The sequence below is a fragment of the Manis pentadactyla genome, chromosome 5, assembly GCF_030020395.1.
Source record: "Manis pentadactyla isolate mManPen7 chromosome 5, mManPen7.hap1, whole genome shotgun sequence".
NCBI classification, from domain to species: domain Eukaryota; kingdom Metazoa; phylum Chordata; class Mammalia; order Pholidota; family Manidae; genus Manis; species Manis pentadactyla.
Window position 1 is genome coordinate 55734000 of NC_080023.1, and position 18756 is coordinate 55752755.

The 18756-nt window shown below is 37.7% G+C and overlaps 1 protein-coding gene across 4 annotated transcripts in view; it reads right to left on the reverse strand.

Moving 5' to 3' along the window:
• The window catches only part of CENPC (centromere protein C), a 143224-nt gene that overhangs the window by 102653 nt on the left and 21815 nt on the right, over nucleotides 1-18756 (reverse strand). For all 4 annotated transcript variants that reach the window (XR_005031314.2, XM_036918157.2, XM_036918155.2 and 1 more), the window contains exons 6-7: nucleotides 2193-2478; nucleotides 1066-1278 (exon numbers count right to left, since the gene is read on the reverse strand). Coding sequence is in view for 3 of the 4 variants with exons in the window: in XM_036918157.2 (XP_036774052.2) it covers nucleotides 1066-1278; nucleotides 2193-2478 (499 nt within the window). In the remaining variant the exon portion in view is untranslated. The remainder of the gene's footprint in view (nucleotides 1-1065; nucleotides 1279-2192; nucleotides 2479-18756) is intronic.

An 18756-nucleotide genomic window follows, 5' to 3' on the forward strand; every position in this document is an offset into this window, starting at 1 on the left:
CATTTAAAAAAATATTTAATTGAACTGTTAGATATATATATAATCAGCCCGTAAGTGCAACATATTTGTACCAGATAGTGGGGACAAAATTCATACATGGGGTAAAAGACGCTAGATAAAAAGAGAGAGAAAAACCAACTGTGGAACAGAAATTGAACAAAGGAAGAATTTAATTCAGTCATTCAATGTTTTTATAAAAACCTTCCTAATATATTCATAAGCATTCTGATAGATACCACAGAAAACACAAAAGAAACTCTATACTCCTAGAAAGAAGGGCTTAGGTCTAATTCTGCTAAAAAAGACATAAAATAGCTAAAATATAATACAAGGCAAGAAACTAAAAAACACTGGAGTGGGACTTGGGAAAAACTAGAAGCCTAGCATGGGCCTTAAAAGAAAATGGAGATTGGCATATGACAAGGGAAGACAGTATACCACAGCAGGGATAACAACAAATGTGTATGACCAAGTTGGCAGAAGCAGTTAACTAGGGAGAGAGAAGGCCTGCAATACTAGCTGACAAATTTGAAATTTATTCTATAGACCAGTGGTTCTCAATCCTAGCTGCCATTAATTCTAATTAACTCTAATGTGTACCTACAGTTAAGAACCACTGTGTGGACACTATAGAACCACTGAATATTTTTAAGTAGGCAAGAACAGATTAAGATTTGTTGTAGGACTATTCTTTCATTGACATAATCAGAAGAAATAGAAATAATATTTAAAACCCTTAATAGTGCAACCAGGCACCCTGATATATTCTATTTCTAAATACTACCTTCATTCTTTTATATAATACAAACTACAAGCACTGATAAGCAGAAGCAATGAAAGTTGAATAAACATATTTTCTTTCACATCTAACTTATTTTTAAATGATGGCTTTAGAGGTGATTTACTGGTAAGAAACTATACTCTCTATATGTTTTAGGTATAATATCAATTAAATTTTATGTCAATTAAGATTAACTTCTAGTTAAATAGCATTAAGAATTCTTAGATATGGTTCATAGAATGTGAAAGAAAGGTATCTCAAAGGACACTTTCTTAATAACTCACCTGGACTCACTTTTTCTTTTTACAGTTTCTAAAAACAATGTTGAAAAACTCTTTTTAGATTCTGGTTGAATGTCATATTCTGAATCTTGTACTCTTTTATGAGATGTTCTTGACTGTTTCCTCTCTTGTGGTCCTTCTGATAATTTATCCTCTACTTCTACTTTACTCGCTATTTCTAATTTCTTCAAAATATCTTTATCTTCAAAGTTTAACCTAAAAAGTTAAAAAGAAGGCAAACTGAATGCTCCCACAGTTTGTTACAAGTTTTCCTGAACTCACTTTACAAGGACAACAGACTTACAAAATTTTCCTTTATCTTAAATTTGTAATCTCTTACACAAAAGATATGAAGCAAATTGCTCAAAGAAATTGAATTTTGCATTTATCAATAGAAAAAATTAATTAAATCATACATCAAGGAAATGTAGAGCTCAGAGCACTAGTTTACAAACATTTAATATGAATTTGAATCCTTTGGAGAATCTAACTGAATGTAGAATCTGTTTCAGTAGGTCTAGAGTAGGATTTGACATTCTGCACTTCTAGCAAGCTTCCAGACTATGCCATTACTCTTGATCCTGAGCCACAGACCACAATTCAAAAAGTAAAGTCTTGGTACTTAACTCCTTACCTCCAAGAATCACACAAGACCATAGACAGATATTAATTACACTCATTGCAGAAGTCCCCAGAAGCCACGGACCTTGGACAATCTACTTTGCCTCTTAAAGACCAAAGGGAAAATCCCAAGAAATAGATACAGGTTTTATACAACTCATCAATAATCTTTTTCACCCTAAAAATGACCTGATACATAATTACCCTTGTAATTACAAAAACCAAAGGAAATACAAATTGTTTCTCTTTAAGTTATTAAAAAACACTTATTATTGGGAACAAAAACATTTTCCCACAGACCACAGAAAGGTTTAGCCCCAAACCACTAAAGTATCCTTTAAGGCCTTCCTCATTAACTATAAACTGAATATATGTTATATTCTTCTCATAACATGTTAATATTCCTCAATACTTAACTATAAAATACAGAAAACATTAAACTGCCCACTTTTTACTATGAAAGGTAAAATTTTTATAGATTAGTATTATTTAAATAAATAAAAAATCACCTTTTTCTGGTATTACGAGCAATCTCTGTACTCAAAGACAGAGTATTTACTGAATTTTCTAAAGCATAGGTCTCTATCTTTTGGACAATAGATGGAATAGCATTTTGCGATGTAGCTGTTTTTGCACCCAAAAGAATGGAAGGTGAGCCAACAGATAAGTAAAAGTCCTCATCAGCTTCAGGGTGTTGATCTTTGAGTTTTTTACTTGACATTTTTCTTGAGTCAGGTGTATTTTTAGAACCAACATCAGTTGCCAAAACTTTCTGATGAACATCATGGGCTTGAACTAGAAGGAAATTACATGAAGAGAATTTTTCAAATTTAATATAAGAAACAATTGCACTTTTTAAAATTTGACAAAAATTTAATTAGAAATTCTTTTCAGAAGATTCATAGGTCATTAACTTTAAAATCAAAGATCTATGAGTAAAACATATTAGTGATTTAAATGTTCTAATTTACAAAATTAATGAACTAGAAGGATATATTTGGTCCATGCTCTCAAGTTTTAAAATGAGAGAAATTATCAAATATAGAAAATACACAATTTTATTTATATAGTCAACTTACTCAAAGCTGGAATAAATGTACATACAGCTAAAATAATGAAGTATTCCTAAAGAAATTATGAGATTCAACCTTTAGGTTAAAAGTAGGCAAACTAGAGCAACTTGATAAGCACATTATTTATATATGTACATACATAAATGGAAATAACAGACATATAAAGCTATATAATGGATATATGTACAAAGAATATGTATATAAATGCATCTTTTACATATATACAAATAAAGAAAATATATGTATTCTCTTCACCCTAGCTAAGCACATTCATACACATAAACTGACACATATACAAATATAAAAGATACAGAGATATATAACAAACATGTATATGTACAAAGTGAAAACCCATTTATATATCTTTATATATACATATGCATATTCTCTTAATTCTCAACCTTCAAAGAAAAAAGAAAAAGTACAATGGCTCAGTACTATTCATACAGATTCATACAATTAAACAGCAAAGATTAAAACTGAAAATACAAACTCCATACACCAAAGTAAGCTCAAAGTAGATTAAAGACCTAAACTAAGACATTAAACCATAAAACTCTTAGAAGAAAACAAAGGCAAAAATCTCTTAAACAAAAGCATGAGCACTGTTTTTCTGGACACATCTCCCTGCCCAAAGAAAAAAAGATTAAAACATGAACAAATGGGAATACGTCAAACAAAACAGCTTCTGTACAGCTAAGGACATCATCAACAGAACAAATGGCAACCTATAGTATGGTAGAATATGTCTATAAATGATTTATCTGATAAGGGGTTAATACCCAAAATATGTAAAGAGTTCATATGATTCACACCAAAAACACAAATGACCCAATTAAAAAAGGGCAGAGGACATGAACAGACATTGTTCCGAAGAAGAAATACAGATAGATGGCCAAATAGAAAATGAAAAGATACTCCACATGGCTAATGAACAAGAGGAATGCAAATCAAACCACAATGAGATTATCACCTCAAACCACTTAGAAGGGCCACTATCTAAAAGATAAGAAATAAAAGTGTTAGTGAGGATTTGGAGAAAAAGGAACCCCCCTGCACTGTCAGTGGGAATGTAAATTGGAGTAGCCACTGTGGAAAGCAGTATGGAAGTTCCAAAAAAATGAAAAATAGAAACTCCATTCAACTGAGTAATCCCACTTCTAGCTTCTTGAAATTTACCTGAACAAAATAATGATGATTGAAAAACACACATGCACACCTATGTCTACTGTCACATTATTTAAAATAGCCAAATTATGGAAGCAACCACAATGTACATCAATAGGTAAATGGATAAAGAAGAGTTGGTACATATACACAACGGAATGTTATTTGGGGATAAAATAGAAAGAAACCAGAGGATTAAGATGGCGGCGTGAGAGGTGAGACAGAGGCTTCCTCCTAAAAACGCATATAATAATAAAATATAATTAATACGACTAATCCTGAAACAGCAACAGGAAAGAGGGCTGAGCCAAACTGCATATACCTGGAGAGAAGAATAAACTGCATTAAACAGGGTGACGTATCAAAGCTGTGGCCTAGCGGAACCCAAGCCCTTCCACCAACTCAGATCACTAGAAGGAGGAAGAGAATAGGACGGGGGAAGGAGTGGAGGCCTGGGAATGCTGAATACCTAACACTGGAGATCTGCTCTGGAAGCACAAACCTACATTTCATGGTGCTTGCATTGGTACTCTCGTGATTAGGGGGTTGGAAAGCTAAGACAGGCAGAATTCCTGGCGAGGCTGATATTCCAGCTGCTTGTGGAAAGCAGGGATCCATATCCAGCTGTTTGGGGAAAAAAGAAAGGCGGGCAGTCTGAGATACTTCCTAGCAGCAAGAGGGATGCTAAAGGGGCAAGGACTGCACAGAGCTTACTGCTCAGGAGAAAGTACAGGTAGAGAAAACTGTCTGGGTGCACTCTGCCCAGCAGGTTGGGAACTTTCTTGATTTTCAGGCACTCCAGCTTCCTGGCTGGCTACACAGCTCCAAGGATCCCCACGGTGATACGCAGACTACTCAGCCTTTCTCCCGGCCAGCAACACCTGGCACACTAAACAGCAAAACCTACCCTGGTGGTAGGCTAACAAGAGGGAAGTCCCATCTACAGCAGCTACAAATGCAAAGCATAGAGACTTATACCTGTGTGATCACCCCACTGATTCTGGCAGTGGAGACAGGCATAGCAGCCGGGAAGCAGGAAACAGCTCTTTCCTCCCACCAGGCACCAGTACCGCTCCTGTGCAACTCCCGACATTGCTTCAGGGGCTAAGCAGCTGCAGAGAGTAGGGCTTCTGGGCAACAGAGGGGGCTGGCTATATACAAATATGAAACAACAAAGAAACCTGGTTCAAAGTAAAATTATGAATACAATACCTGAGAAATATTCAAATGAAATCCACCTCATGAATCTTCCTGAAAGGGATTTCAAAATAAAAATCGTTAAAATGCTCATGGAGGTACAGAAAAACATTCAAGAACTCAGGAATGAATTCTGGTCAGAGATCCAGTCATTGAAGAGCATAATGGAAGGTATTAAAAGCAGATTAGATACGGTGGAGGAGACAATAAATGAAATGGAACTACAGAAGAGGAATACAAAGAAGCTGAGGCACAGAGAGAAAAAGGATATCTAAAAATGAAAGAATATTGAGAGAACAGTGTGACCAATCCAAACGGAACAATATTCGCATTACAGGGGTACCAGAAGAAGAAAGGAGAGAAAGGGATAGAAAGTGTCTTTGAGGAGGTAGTTGCTGAAAACTTACCAATCTGGGGAAGGAGACAATCTCTCAGGCCATGGAGGTGCACAGATCTCTGAACACAAGGGACCCAAGAAAGACAACACCAAGACATATAATAATTAAAATTGCAAAGATCAAGGATAAGGATAAGCAGCCAGAGAGAGAAATAAGATCACATACAAAGGAAAGCCCATCAGGCTATCATCAGACTTCTCAGCAGAAACCTTACAGGCCAGAAGGGAGTGGCATGATGTATTTAATGCAATGAAGCAGAAGGGTCTCGAACCAAGAATACTTTATCCGGCAAGATTATCGTTTAAATTTGAAGTAGGGATTAAACAATTTCCAGAAAAGTAAAAGCTGAGAGAATTTACCTCCCACAAACCATCTCTACAGACTATTTTGGAGGGACTCCTATAGATGGAAGTGTTCCTAAGGTTTAGCAGCTGTCACCAGAAGTAATAAAACCACGGTAAAGAAAGTAGAACGGCTAATTACTAAGCAAATGAAAAATTAAATCAACTATCCCCAAAGTCAATCAAGGGATAGACAAAGAGTACATAATATGACACCAAATATATAAAGAATGGGAGAGGAAGAAAAAGGAGGAAAACAAAAGAACCTTAAGATTATGTTTGTAATAGCACACTAAGTGAGTTAAGTTAGACTCTTAGATAGTAAGGAAGTTAACTTTGATCCTTTGGTAACAATGAATCTAAAGCCTGCAATGGCAATAAATACATTTATTGATAATCACCATAAATCTAAATGGACTGAATGCACCAAATGACATAGAGTCACTGAATGGATAAAATAACAAGACCGATCTATATGCTGCCTACAAGAGACTCACTTTAAACCCAAAGACATACAAAGACTAAAAGTGAAAGGATGGAAAAAGATATTTCATGTAACTAATAGGAAGAAAAAAGCAGGAGTACAGTACTTGTAGCAGACAAAATAGATATCAGAACAAAGAAAGAAAGTCACAAGAGACAAAGAAGGACATTACATAATAATAAACAGGTCAGTCAAACAAGAAGACATAACCATTATAAATATCTAGGCACCAAACACAGGAGGACCTACATATGTAAAACAAATACTAACAGCATTAAAAGGGAAAATAAAATGAAATGCATTCATTCTAGGAGACTTTAACATTCCACTCATTCTAAAGGACAGATCAACCACACAGAAAATACGTAAGGACACAGAGGCACTGAACAACACGTTGGAACAGATGGACCTAACAGACATCTACAGAACTCTACACCCAAAAGCAACAGAATACACATTCTTTTCAAGTGCACATGGAACATTTTCAAGAATAGATCATATACTAGGCCACAAAAACAGCCTTGGTAAATTCAAAAAGACTGAAAGTGTACCAACCAGTTTCTCAGACTGCAAAGGTATGAAACTAGAAATAAATTACTCAAAGAGAATAAAAAATCCCAATCCCACAAACACATGGAGGCTTCACAATATGCTCCTAAATAACCAATGGACCAATGACCAAATAAATAAAGAGATCAAGCAATATATGGAGACAAATGACAACAACAATTCAACACCGCAAAAATCTGTGGAACACAGCGAAGGCCGTACTAAAAGGAAAGGATATTGCAATACAGGCCTACCTCAGGAAAGAACAATCCCATACAAGCAGCCTAAATTTACAATTAACGAAACTAGAAAAAGAACAAATGAGGCCCAAAGTCAGTAGAAGGAGGGACATAGTAAAGATTAGCGCAGAAATAAATAAAATCAAGAAGAATAAAACAATAGAAAGAATCAATGAAAGCAAGAGCTGGTTCTTTGAGAAAATAAACAAAATAGATAAACCCCTAGCCAGACTTAACAAGGAAAAAAGAGAGTCTACACACATAAACAGAATCAGATATGAGAAAGAAAAAATCACTACGGACACCACAGAAATACAAAGAATTATTAGAGAATACTCTGAACAATTATATGCCAACAAACTTGATAACCAAAAAAAATGGACAACTTTCTAGAAATATACAACCTTCCAAGGCTGACCCAGAAAGAAATAGAAAATCTGAACAGACCAATTACCAGCAATGAAATTGAACTCGTAATCAAAAAACTACCTAAGAGCAAAATTCATGGACCCGATGGCATCACCACTGAATTTTATCAAACACGTAGTGAAGATCTAATACCCAACCTCCTTAAAGTTTTCCAAAGAGTAGAAGAAGAGGGAATACTTCCCAACTCATTCTATGAGGCCAGCATCACTCTAATACCAAAACCAGGCAAAGACACCACAAAAAAAGAAAATTACAGACCAATATCCCTGATGAACACAGATGCAAAAATACTCAACAAAATATTATCAAACCGAATTCAAAAATACATCAAAAAAATCATCCATTATGATCAAGTAGGATTTATTCCAGGGTTGCAAGGATGGTACAACATTAGAAAATCCATCAATATCATTCATCACATAAATGAAAAGGACAAACATACACGATCATCTCCATAGATGCTGTAAAACCATTTGACAAAATTCAACATCCATTCATGACTAAAGCTCTCAACAAAATGGGTATAGAGGACAAGTACCTCAACATAATAAAGGCCATATATGACAAACCAACAGCCAACATTATACTTAAAAGTGAGAATTTGAAAGCTTTTCCTTTAAAATTGGGAGCAAGACAAGGATGCTCACTCTCCCCATTTTTATTCAGCATAGTACTGGATGTCCTAGCCATGGCAATCAGACAACACAAAGAAATAAAAGACATCCAGATTGGAAATCTGGATTGGGTATTATGTTTAGTACACATGGTGTGGGGGTTCACGGAGATAACAGTGTAGCACAGAGAAGGCAAACAGTGAATCTGTGGCATCGTAGTACAGTGCTGGACAGTGACTGCATTGGGGTATGGGTGGGGCTCGATAATATGGGTAGATGTAGTAACCTCATTGTTTTTTCATATGAAACCTTCACAAGAGTGTATATCAATAATACCTTAATAGAGAATTTTTAAAAAACAGTGAAGAAACAAAAAAGGAATCCTAGCCATATATGATAATCTGGATGGACCTAGAGGTTATTATGCTAAGTGAAATAAGCCCGGCTGAGAAAGACAACTACCATATGATATCACTTATTTGTGGGATTTGAGAACAAAACAAAACAACAACAAAATAACAGTAGACTCATAGACTGAGAAGTGACTGGCAGTTACCATGGGGGACAGGTTGCGATGGGTGGATGGGTAGGGGTAGAGGGATAAAGGGACACAAAAGTTCTCAAACATAGTATAAGCTGGTCACCGAGATGGTAGTACAGCATGGAGAATATAGCCAGTGATTCTACAACATCTTTCTATGTTGAGAGGTGATAACTATAGTAGTTGGAGCGAGGATTTAATATTATGGGTAACTGGTGAACCATTGTGTTGTAAACTAAAACTAATATGAGATTGTCTATCAACTATATTTCTATTAAAAATTCAATTAACATAATATGGAGATAGCAAAGATAAAGACCAATAAGTAGAAAAAAAAGTTGCAAATACAATGAACACAGGGCTTTTGGTTATGGAATAAAATAGCACAGACTCAGTTTTTCCTGCTTTTCCCTCTAAATATAATTATTTTCCTGGTAATTATTCCTTCAAACAATAATAACTCTGAAAACTGAAAGGAAGAAAATATATTGGCATAGAATTTCAAGACTTAAGTAACAACATGTATTGTAGTTAGGCCCCTGGGTTTTTGTTCCCATAACCATCCATACTGGTCTCCAGAGAAGACTGCAACCCAGAAATATCAATAGGCACTGGGGAAAAAAAAAAGCCTCCATTTTCTAGCCAAAAAACTTGGGTAAGGGAAACACAAGAGAGATATAGAAAGAAACCACAATTCCCAGATCACAATCTAGGCACTGTGACACTCCAATCCACCAGCAGTGGCAGAGCAGCAAAGCCTTAGGATGAACCAGGCCCTGACTCCATAAGCACCTTGGGACAGCAGCAGAGGAGCAAAGTCCTGGACCAACCCAGTCCCCTCTTCAAAAATCAGAAATGCCAGCCTATATGATCCACGAGCTGCTAAAGAGTAGTGAAACCTCTAACCTTCCCAGCCACTGCTTCACAGACCAACGCAGTATTCTGATCCACTTGATAATAGTGACACATGACAGGCCATCCCACAGTTCACAAGAGTACCAACAGTCTAATTTGAGTCAGGACTAGCATAAGAGAGCCCTTATCTCCCTACCCTGTCTTCCACCCAACCAGATAAAGAGATCCAGTCACAGAAGTTTCTGACTCCAACCCCCACATGGGTGAATGACACCATCAGGAAAGCAAATTTCACTTAACACAGACAACTGTACAAGCAAATCTGGAGCTGTATCTCAGAAGCACAACAAAATGAAACAAACAAAACAATGCAGCTAGAACTCTAAACACTTAATTGTCATTGTATATAAAATCCATAAATATAGGCCAAAACCACTGCACATTAAGCCAAAACATGGCAACTATGTACTCTAACAAATAACTTAAGTACAATCAAAAGTCTCCTAATATAATGACAAAAAATGTAGAGTATAACCAAAATGTGTCATCATAACAAAAAACACAAAATACACAACCTGAACAAGAAATTATCAATGGATGCAAATGGACAAGATGAATCAGTTATTGGAATTATTTAACATGAAATTTAAAGCAGACATCATAAAAATTTTTTTTAAATTCTTTATTAAAGTATTACTGATATACACTCTTATGAAGGTTTCACATGAAAAAACAATGTGGTTATTACATCTACCCATATTATCGAGTCCCACCCACACCCCAATGCAATCACTGTCCATCAGTGTACTAAGATGCCACAGATTCACTATTTGCTTTCTCTGTGCTACACTGTTTTCCCTGTGTCCCCCCATACCATGTGTACTAAACATAATACCCCTCAATCCCCTTCTAACTCCTTCCCTACCCACCCTCGCAAACCCCTTCCCTTTGGTAACTGCTAGTCCCTTCTTGGAGTCTGAGTCTACTGCTGTTTTGTTCCTTCAGTTTTGTTTTGTTGTTATACCCCACAAATGAGGGAAATCATTTGGCACTTGTCTTTCTTTTCCTGGCTTATTTCACTGAGCATAACATCCTCCAGCTCCATCCATGTTGCAACTGGTAGGATTTGTTTCCTTTTTATGGCTGAATAGTATTCCATTGTGTATATGTACCACATCTTCTTTATCCATTCATCTGCTGATAGACACTAAGGTTGCTTCCTTATCTTGGCTATTGTAAATAGTGCAGCAATAAACATAGGGGTGCATATGTCTTTTGGGTCTGAGAAGTTGTATTCTTTGGGTAAATTCCAAAGAGTGGGATTCCCAGGTCAAATGGTATTTCTATTTTTACTTTTTTGAGGGACCTCCATATTGCTTTCCACAATGGTTGAACTAGCTTACATACCTACCAGCAGTGTCAGAGGGTTTACTTTCTCTGCATCCTCGCCAGCATTTGTTCTTCTTAGTCTTTTCCATGCTGGCCATCCTTACTGGTGTGAGGTGATATCTCACTGTGGTTTTAATTTGCATTTCCCTGATGAATAGGGACGTGGAGCATCTTTTCATGTGTCTGTTGGCCATCTGAATTTCTTCTTTGGAGAACTGACTTTTCGTATTCCTTGCCCATTTTTAATCGGGTTATTTGCTTTTTGGGTGTTGACGCATGTGAGTTCTTTATATATTTTGGATGTTAACCCCTTGTCGGATATGGCATTTACAAATATATTCTCCCATACTGTAGGATGCCTTTTTGTTCTGTTGATGGTGTCGTTTGCTGTACAGAAACTTTTTGATTTGATGTAGTCCCATGTGTTCATTTTTGCTTTTGTTTCCCTTGCTCGAGGAGATGCGTTCAGGAAGAAGTTGCTCATGCTTATATTCAGGAGATTTTTGCATATGTTGTCTTCTAAGAGTTTTATGGTTTCATGACTTACATTCAGGTCTTTGATCCATTTAGAGTTTACTTTGGTGTATGGGTTTAAACAATAATCCAGTTTCATTCTCTTGCATGTAGCTGTCCAGTTCTGCCAACACCAGCTATTGAAGAGGCTGTCATTTCCCCATTGTATGTCCATGGCTCCTTTATCATATATTAATTGACCATATATGGTTGGGATTATATCAGGACACTCCAGTCTGTTCCATTGGTCTATGGGTCTGTTCTTCTGCTGGTACCAAATTGTCTTGATTACTGTGGCTGTGTAGAAGACCTTGAAGTTGGGGAGCATAATCCCCCCTCAATTTATTCTTCCTTCTCAGGATTGATTTGGCTATTCGAGGTCTTCTGTGGTTCCATATGAATTTTAGAACTATTTGCTCTAGTTCATTGAAGAATGCTATTGGTATTTTGATAGGAATTGCACTGAATCTATAGACTGCTTTAGGCAGGATGGCCATTTTGGCAACATTAATTCTTCCTATCCATGACCATGGGATGTGTTTCCATTTATTGGTATCTTCTTTAATTTCTCTCATGAGTGTCTTGTAGTTTTCAGATTATAGTTCTTTCACTTTCTTGGTTAGGTTTTATTCCTAGGTATTTTATTCTTTTTGATGCAACTGTGAATGGAATTGTTTTCCTGATTACTCTTACTGCTAGTTCATCGTTAGTGTACAGCAATTCAACAGATTTCTGTGTATTAATTTTAATCCTGCAACTTTTCTGAATTCAGATATTAGATCTAGTAGTTTTGGAGTGGATTCTTTAGGGTTTTTTTATCTCACAATATCATGTCATCTTCACACGGTCTCAGTTTAACCACTTCCTTGCCTATATGGATGTCTTTAATTTCTTTGTGTTGTCTGATTGCCATGGCTAGGACACCCAGTACTATGCTGAATAAAAATGGGGAGAGTGAGCATCCTTGTCTTGCTCCCAATTTTAAAGGAAAAGCTTTCAAATTCTCACTTTTAAGTATAATGTTGGCTGTGGGTTTGTCATATATGGCCTTTATTATGTTGAGGTACTTGCCCTCTATACCCATTTTGTTGAGAGCTTTAGTCATGAATGGATGTTGAATTTTGTCAAATGGTTTTACAGCATCTATGGAGATGATCGTGTATGTTTGTCCTTTTCATTTATGTGATGAATGATATTGATGGATTTTCTAATGTTGTACCATCCTTGCAACCCTGGAATAAATCCTACTTGATCATAATGGATGATTTTTTTGATGTATTTTTGAATTCGGTTTGATAATATTTTGTTGAGTATTTTTGCATCTGTGTTCATCAGGGATATTGGTCTGTAATTTTCTTTTTTTGTGGTGTCTTTGCCTGGTTTTGGTATTAGAGTGATGCTGGCCTCATAGAATGAGTTGGGAAGTATTCCCTCTTCTTCTACTCTTTGGAAAACTTTAAGGAGGTTGGGTATTAGATCTTCACTACGTGTTTGATAAAATTCAGTGGTGATGCCATCGGGTCCATGAATTTTGCTCTTAGGTAGTTTTTTGATTACGAGTTCAATTTCATTGCTGGTAATTGGTCTGTTCAGATTTTCTATTTCTTTCTGGGTCAGCCTTGGAAGGTTGTATATTTCTAGAAAGTTGTCCATTTTTTTTGGTTATCAAGTTTGTTGGCATATAATTGTTCAGAGTATTCTCTAATAATTCTTTGTATTTCTGTGGTGTCCGTAGTGATTTTTTCTTTCTCATATCTGATTCTGTTTATGTGTGTAGACTCTCTTTTTTCCTTGTTAAGTCTGGCTAGGGGTTTATCTATTTTGTTTATTTTCTCAAAGAACCAGCTCTTGCTTTCATTGATTCTTTCTATTGTTTTATTCTTCTTGATTTTATTTATTTCTGCGCTAATCTTTACTATGTCCCTCCTTCTACTGACTTTGGGCCTCATTTGTTCTTTTTCTAGTTTCGTTAATTGTAAATTTAGGCTGCTTGTATGGGATTGTTCTTTCCTGAGGTAGGCCTGTATTGCAATATCCTTTCCTTTTAGTACGGCCTTCGCTGTGTTCCACAGATTTTTGCGGTGTTGAATTGTTGTTGTCATTTGTCTCCATATATTGCTTGATCTCTTTATTTATTTGGTCATTGGTCCATTGGTTATTTAGGAGCATATTGTGAAGCCTCCATGTGTTTGTGGGATTGGGATTTTTTATTCTCTTTGAGTAATTTATTTCTAGTTTCATACCTTTGCAGTCTGAGAAACTGGTTGGTACACTTTCAGTCTTTTTGAATTTACCAAGGCTGTTTTTGTGGCCTAGTATATGATCTATTCTTGAAAATGTTCCATGTGCACTTGAAAAGAATGTGTATTCTGTTGCTTTTGGGTGTAGAGTTCTGTAGATGTCTGTTAGGTCCATCTGTTCCAACGTGTTGTTCAGTGCCTCTGTGTCCTTACGTATTTTCTGTGTGGTTGATCTGTCCTTTAGAATGAGTGGAATGTTAAAGTCTCCTAGAATGAATGCATTTCATTTTATTTTCCCTTTTAATGCTGTTAGTATTTGTTTTACATATGTAGGTCCTCCTGTGTTTGGTGCCTAGATATTTATAATGGTTATGTCTTCTTGTTTGACTGACCTGTTTATTATTATGTAATGTCCTTCTTTGTCTCTTGTGACTTTCTTTCTTTGTTCTGATATCTATTTTGTCTGCTACAAGTACTGTACTCCTGCTTTTTTCTTCCTATTAGTTACATGAAATATCTTTTTCCATCCTTTCACTTTTAGTCTTTGTATGTCTTTGGGTTTAAAGTGAGTCTCTTGTAGGCAGCATATAGATCGGTCTTGTTATTTTATCCATTCAGTGACTCTATGTCATTTGGTGCATTCAGTCCATTTAGATTTATGGTGATTATCAATAAATGTATTTATTGCCATTGCAGGCTTTAGATTCATTGTTACCAAAGGATCAAAGTTAACTTCCTTACTATCTAAGAGTCTAACTTAACTCACTTAGTGTGCTATTACAAACATAATCTTAAGGTTCTTTTGTTTTCCTCCTTTTTCTTCCTCTCCCATTCTTTATATATTTGGTGTCATATTATGTACTCTTTGTCTATCCCTTGATTGACTTTGGGGATAGTTGATTTAATTTTTCATTTGCTTAGTAATTAGCCGTTCTACTTTCTTTACCGTGGTTTTATTACTTCTGGTGACAGCTGCTAAACCTTAGGAACACTTCCATCTATAGGAGTCCCTCCAAAATAGTCTGTAGAGATGGTTTGTGGGAGGTAAATTCTCTCAGCTTTTACTTTTCTGGAAATTGTTTAATCCCTACTTCAAATTTAAACGATAATCTTGCCGGATAAAGTATTCTTGGTTCGAGACCCTTCTGCTTCATTGCATTAAATACATCATGCCACTCCCTTCTGGCCTGTAAGGTTTCTGCTGAGAAGTCTGATGATAGCCTGATGGGCTTTCCTTTGTATGTGATCTTATTTCTCTCTCTGGCTGCTTATCCTTATCCTTGATCTTTGCAATTTTAATTATTATATGTCTTGGTGTTGTCTTTCTTGGGTCCCTTGTGTTCAGAGATCTGTGCACCTCCATGGCCTGAGAGATTGTCTCCTTCCCCAGATTGGTAAGTTTTCAGCAACTACCTCCTCAAAGACACTTTCTATCCCTTTCTCTCCTTTCTTCTTCTGGTACCCCTGTAATGCGAATATTGTTCCGTTTGGATTGGTCACACTGTTCTCTCAATATTCTTTCATTTTTAGATATCCTTTTTCTCTCTGTGCCTCAGCTTCTTTGTATTCCTCTTCTGTAGTTCCATTTCATTTATTGTCTCCTCCACCGTATCTAATCTGCTTTTAATACCTTCCATTATGCTCTTCAATGACTGGATCTCTGACCAGAATTCATTCCTGAGTTCTTGAATGTTTTTCTGTACCTCCATGAGCATTTTAACGATTTTTATTTTGAAATCCCTTTCAGGAAGATTCATGAGGTGGATTTCATTTGAATATTTCTCAGGTATTGTATTCATAATTTTACTTTGAACCAGGTTTCTTTGTTGTTTCATATTTGTATATAGCCAGCCCCCTCTGTTGCCCAGAAGCCCTACTCTCTGCAGCTGCTTAGCCCCTGAAGCAATGTCGGGAGTTGCACAGGAGCGGTACTGGTGCCTGGTGGGAGGAAAGAGCTGTTTCCTGCTTCCCGGCTGCTATGCCTGTCTCCACTGCCAGAATCAGTGGGGTGATCACACAGGTATAAGTCTCTATGCTTTGCATTTGTAGCTGCTGTAGATGGGACTTCCCTCTGGCTGGCCCAACACTGCGTTAGGATTTGCCAGTTTGCAAGGCAGGTGTGGCTGGCCAGGAGAAAGGCTGAGTAGTCTGCGTATCACAGAGGGGGTCCTTCGAGCTGTGTAGCCAGCCAGGGAGCTGGAGTGCCTGAAAATCAAGAAAGTTCCCAACCTGCTGGGCAGAGTGCACCCGGACAATTTTCTCTACCTGTACTTTCTCCTGAGCAGTAAGCTCTGTGCAATCCTTGCCCCTTTAGCAGCCCTCTTGCTGTTAGGAAGTCTCTCAGACTGCCCGCCTTTCTTTTTTCCCCAAACAGCTGGATATGGATCCCTGCTTTCCACAAGCAGCTGGAATCTCAGTCTCACCAGGGATTCTGCCTGTATTAGCTTTCCAACCCCCTAATCACAAGAGTACCATGCAAGCACCATGAAATGTAGGTTTGTGCTCCCAGAGCAGATCTCGGGAGTTGGGTATTCAGCAGTCTCATGCCTCCACTCCCTCCCCTCTCCGTTTCTCTTTACCCCCGCTGGTGAGCTGGGTTGGGGGAAGTTCTTGGGTCCCGCCGGGCCACGGCTTTAGTATCTTACCCTGTTCCATGAGGTTATTCTTTTCTCCAGGTGTATGTAGTTTGGCGCGGCCCTCTTTCCTGTTGCTGTTTCAGGATTAGTCATATTAATTATATTTTCTTATTATACACGGTTTTAGGAGGAAGCCTCTGTCTCACCTCTCATGGTGCCACCTTTAATCCTCTCTCCTCCATAAAATGTTTTAATAATCACTTGTAAATTCTCTTGAAACAAATGATGACAGAAACTCTCAAAGAAACAGATGTTACAAAAGAGAACTAGTATTTTAGATTGTAGCCCTTCTTATAGATGGGTAGTGGACCCTAATTTTTGTTTTAATTTAAGGTTCCCTGGGATTCTCTGAACATAGCAAAGTAGAACGTTCTTGAGACCATCTCCACACACAGACACACTGAGGCAGCAACCATATGTAATGTAACTCACTCTGAAAACTCCCCTTAGACAGACAGAACAAATTCTTCCACAGCGAACGACATAAAAAAAAGGCCACATCAAGAAGAGTAAAGTGGGAAGAGACATGGTCAGGATACAAACCGCCACCACCACCCTCAAGCACAGCAACCAACTAACAGGAGGGAGCATGGCATGGAGGAGAAAAGCAAGGGGACCATGCCCCATATGGCCCTGGGGATCAACATTAGGAAGATGAACTCCCATAGTATCTACCTTTGAAAATCAATGGGGCCTAGCTCAGAAGCTTTGAAAATCAGTGGGGTTTAACTTGGAACAGCCAGATGGTTGTGCAAGGCCAAGTCTCTGCTTTTGGAGGGCTGGCACACTCTATCAATTGGTCTGAGACCCAACAAATCAGCAGCAGTTTGAAAAGCAACTGGGTTATACATGAAGGAGATTTACTGATGAATTTTGGTACATGGGCCAGAGGGGCAGGAATCTGCAATCGCTTTCCCCAGGGGAGGACATGCTGGCTCAAAACATTTGTCTTGCCCTCCTTCAGCCTAGCTAGTCAAACGTTTGCAGGAGTCAGTACTGACTACTCTCCATCCATCATGCCAGCACCACTTGCCCTGCCTTGGCTTTCCCCTGTGGACATGCCCCATTCAACCACCTGCCCCAGTAGATGCCCCTCCAAGTGATTCCTGCCCTGCCACACCCAGTGGACAACCCTAGCCAGAGTAGCCAGCACCTTCCCAGAGTGACTCCAGCCCTGGGGAGGAGAGGAGCTAGACCCACCCACCAGCATGCCTTTAGTAGGTACACCCAGGCCTCTCAGGCTACTATGCCAGAAGCATATGATGCCCACCACTGCCAATAGTAGTCACAGCAGACCACTGCTGACAGACTAAGGGTTGACCCAGCCTACCAGCCCACTCACAGCTGTTACATATGAGCCTTTCATCAAGCAATGCTGGGAGCAAACCCTGACCAAGAGCACACTCACAGCACGCCTAGCCCAGCCACAACAGTAGGGTACATAAGAAAACCTGGAGCTCCTGGTTCTGGTGCCTGGCACAACAGAATACCCAGTACAAAAGGCCACTATTTTAAGACCAGAAGACACAGTTGACCTACACAGAAACAAACATGGAGAATCAAAATATGAGGAAGCAGAGTAATGTGTTCCAAATGAAAGACCAAGACAAAATGTCAGAAAAAGAGCTAAATGAGACAGACATAGCAATATACCTGATAAAGAGTACAAAGTAATGGTCATAAAGGTACTCACTGGATTGGAGAGAAAAGAGCTTCAGTGAAGCTGAGTGCAAATTTCAGTGAACATACAATATATATATATTTTTAAAATAAGAGCTGAAGAATACTAGAACTGAAATGAAAAATATACTAGAGGGAATCAACAGAAGATCAGATGATGCAGAAGAATGGATCAACAAACTTGAAGACATGGCAGTGGAAAGCAACAAAGCTGAACAGCAGAAAGGAAAAAAATTTTTAAATGAGGAGTTAAGAGATCTCTATGATAACTTCAAGTGTAATAACATTCACATTATAGGGGTCCCAGAAGGAGAAGAGAGAAAGAAACAAAAAACCTAATTTGAAAAAATGATAGCTGAAAACTTCCCTAACTTGGGGAAGGAAAGAGGTATCCAGGTCCATCTCTGATGCACAGAGAGCCTCAAACATGGTGATCCCAAGAAGGTCCAAGCCAAGACCAAAAACTTAAATGTCAAAAATTAAGTATTAAAAAAAGAATATTAAAAGAGAAGCAAATAATTACATAAAAGGGAAATATCAAAAAGCTATCAACTGCTTTTTCAACAGAAACTTTATATAGGCCAGAAGGGAGAGGCATGATATATTCAAAGTGCTAGAAGAAAAAACCTATAACCAAGAGTGCTCCCAGCACTGTTATCATTCATAATTAAAGATAGTTTTCCAGAAAACAAAAATTTAAGGAATTCATCACCACTGTTCCAGCCTTA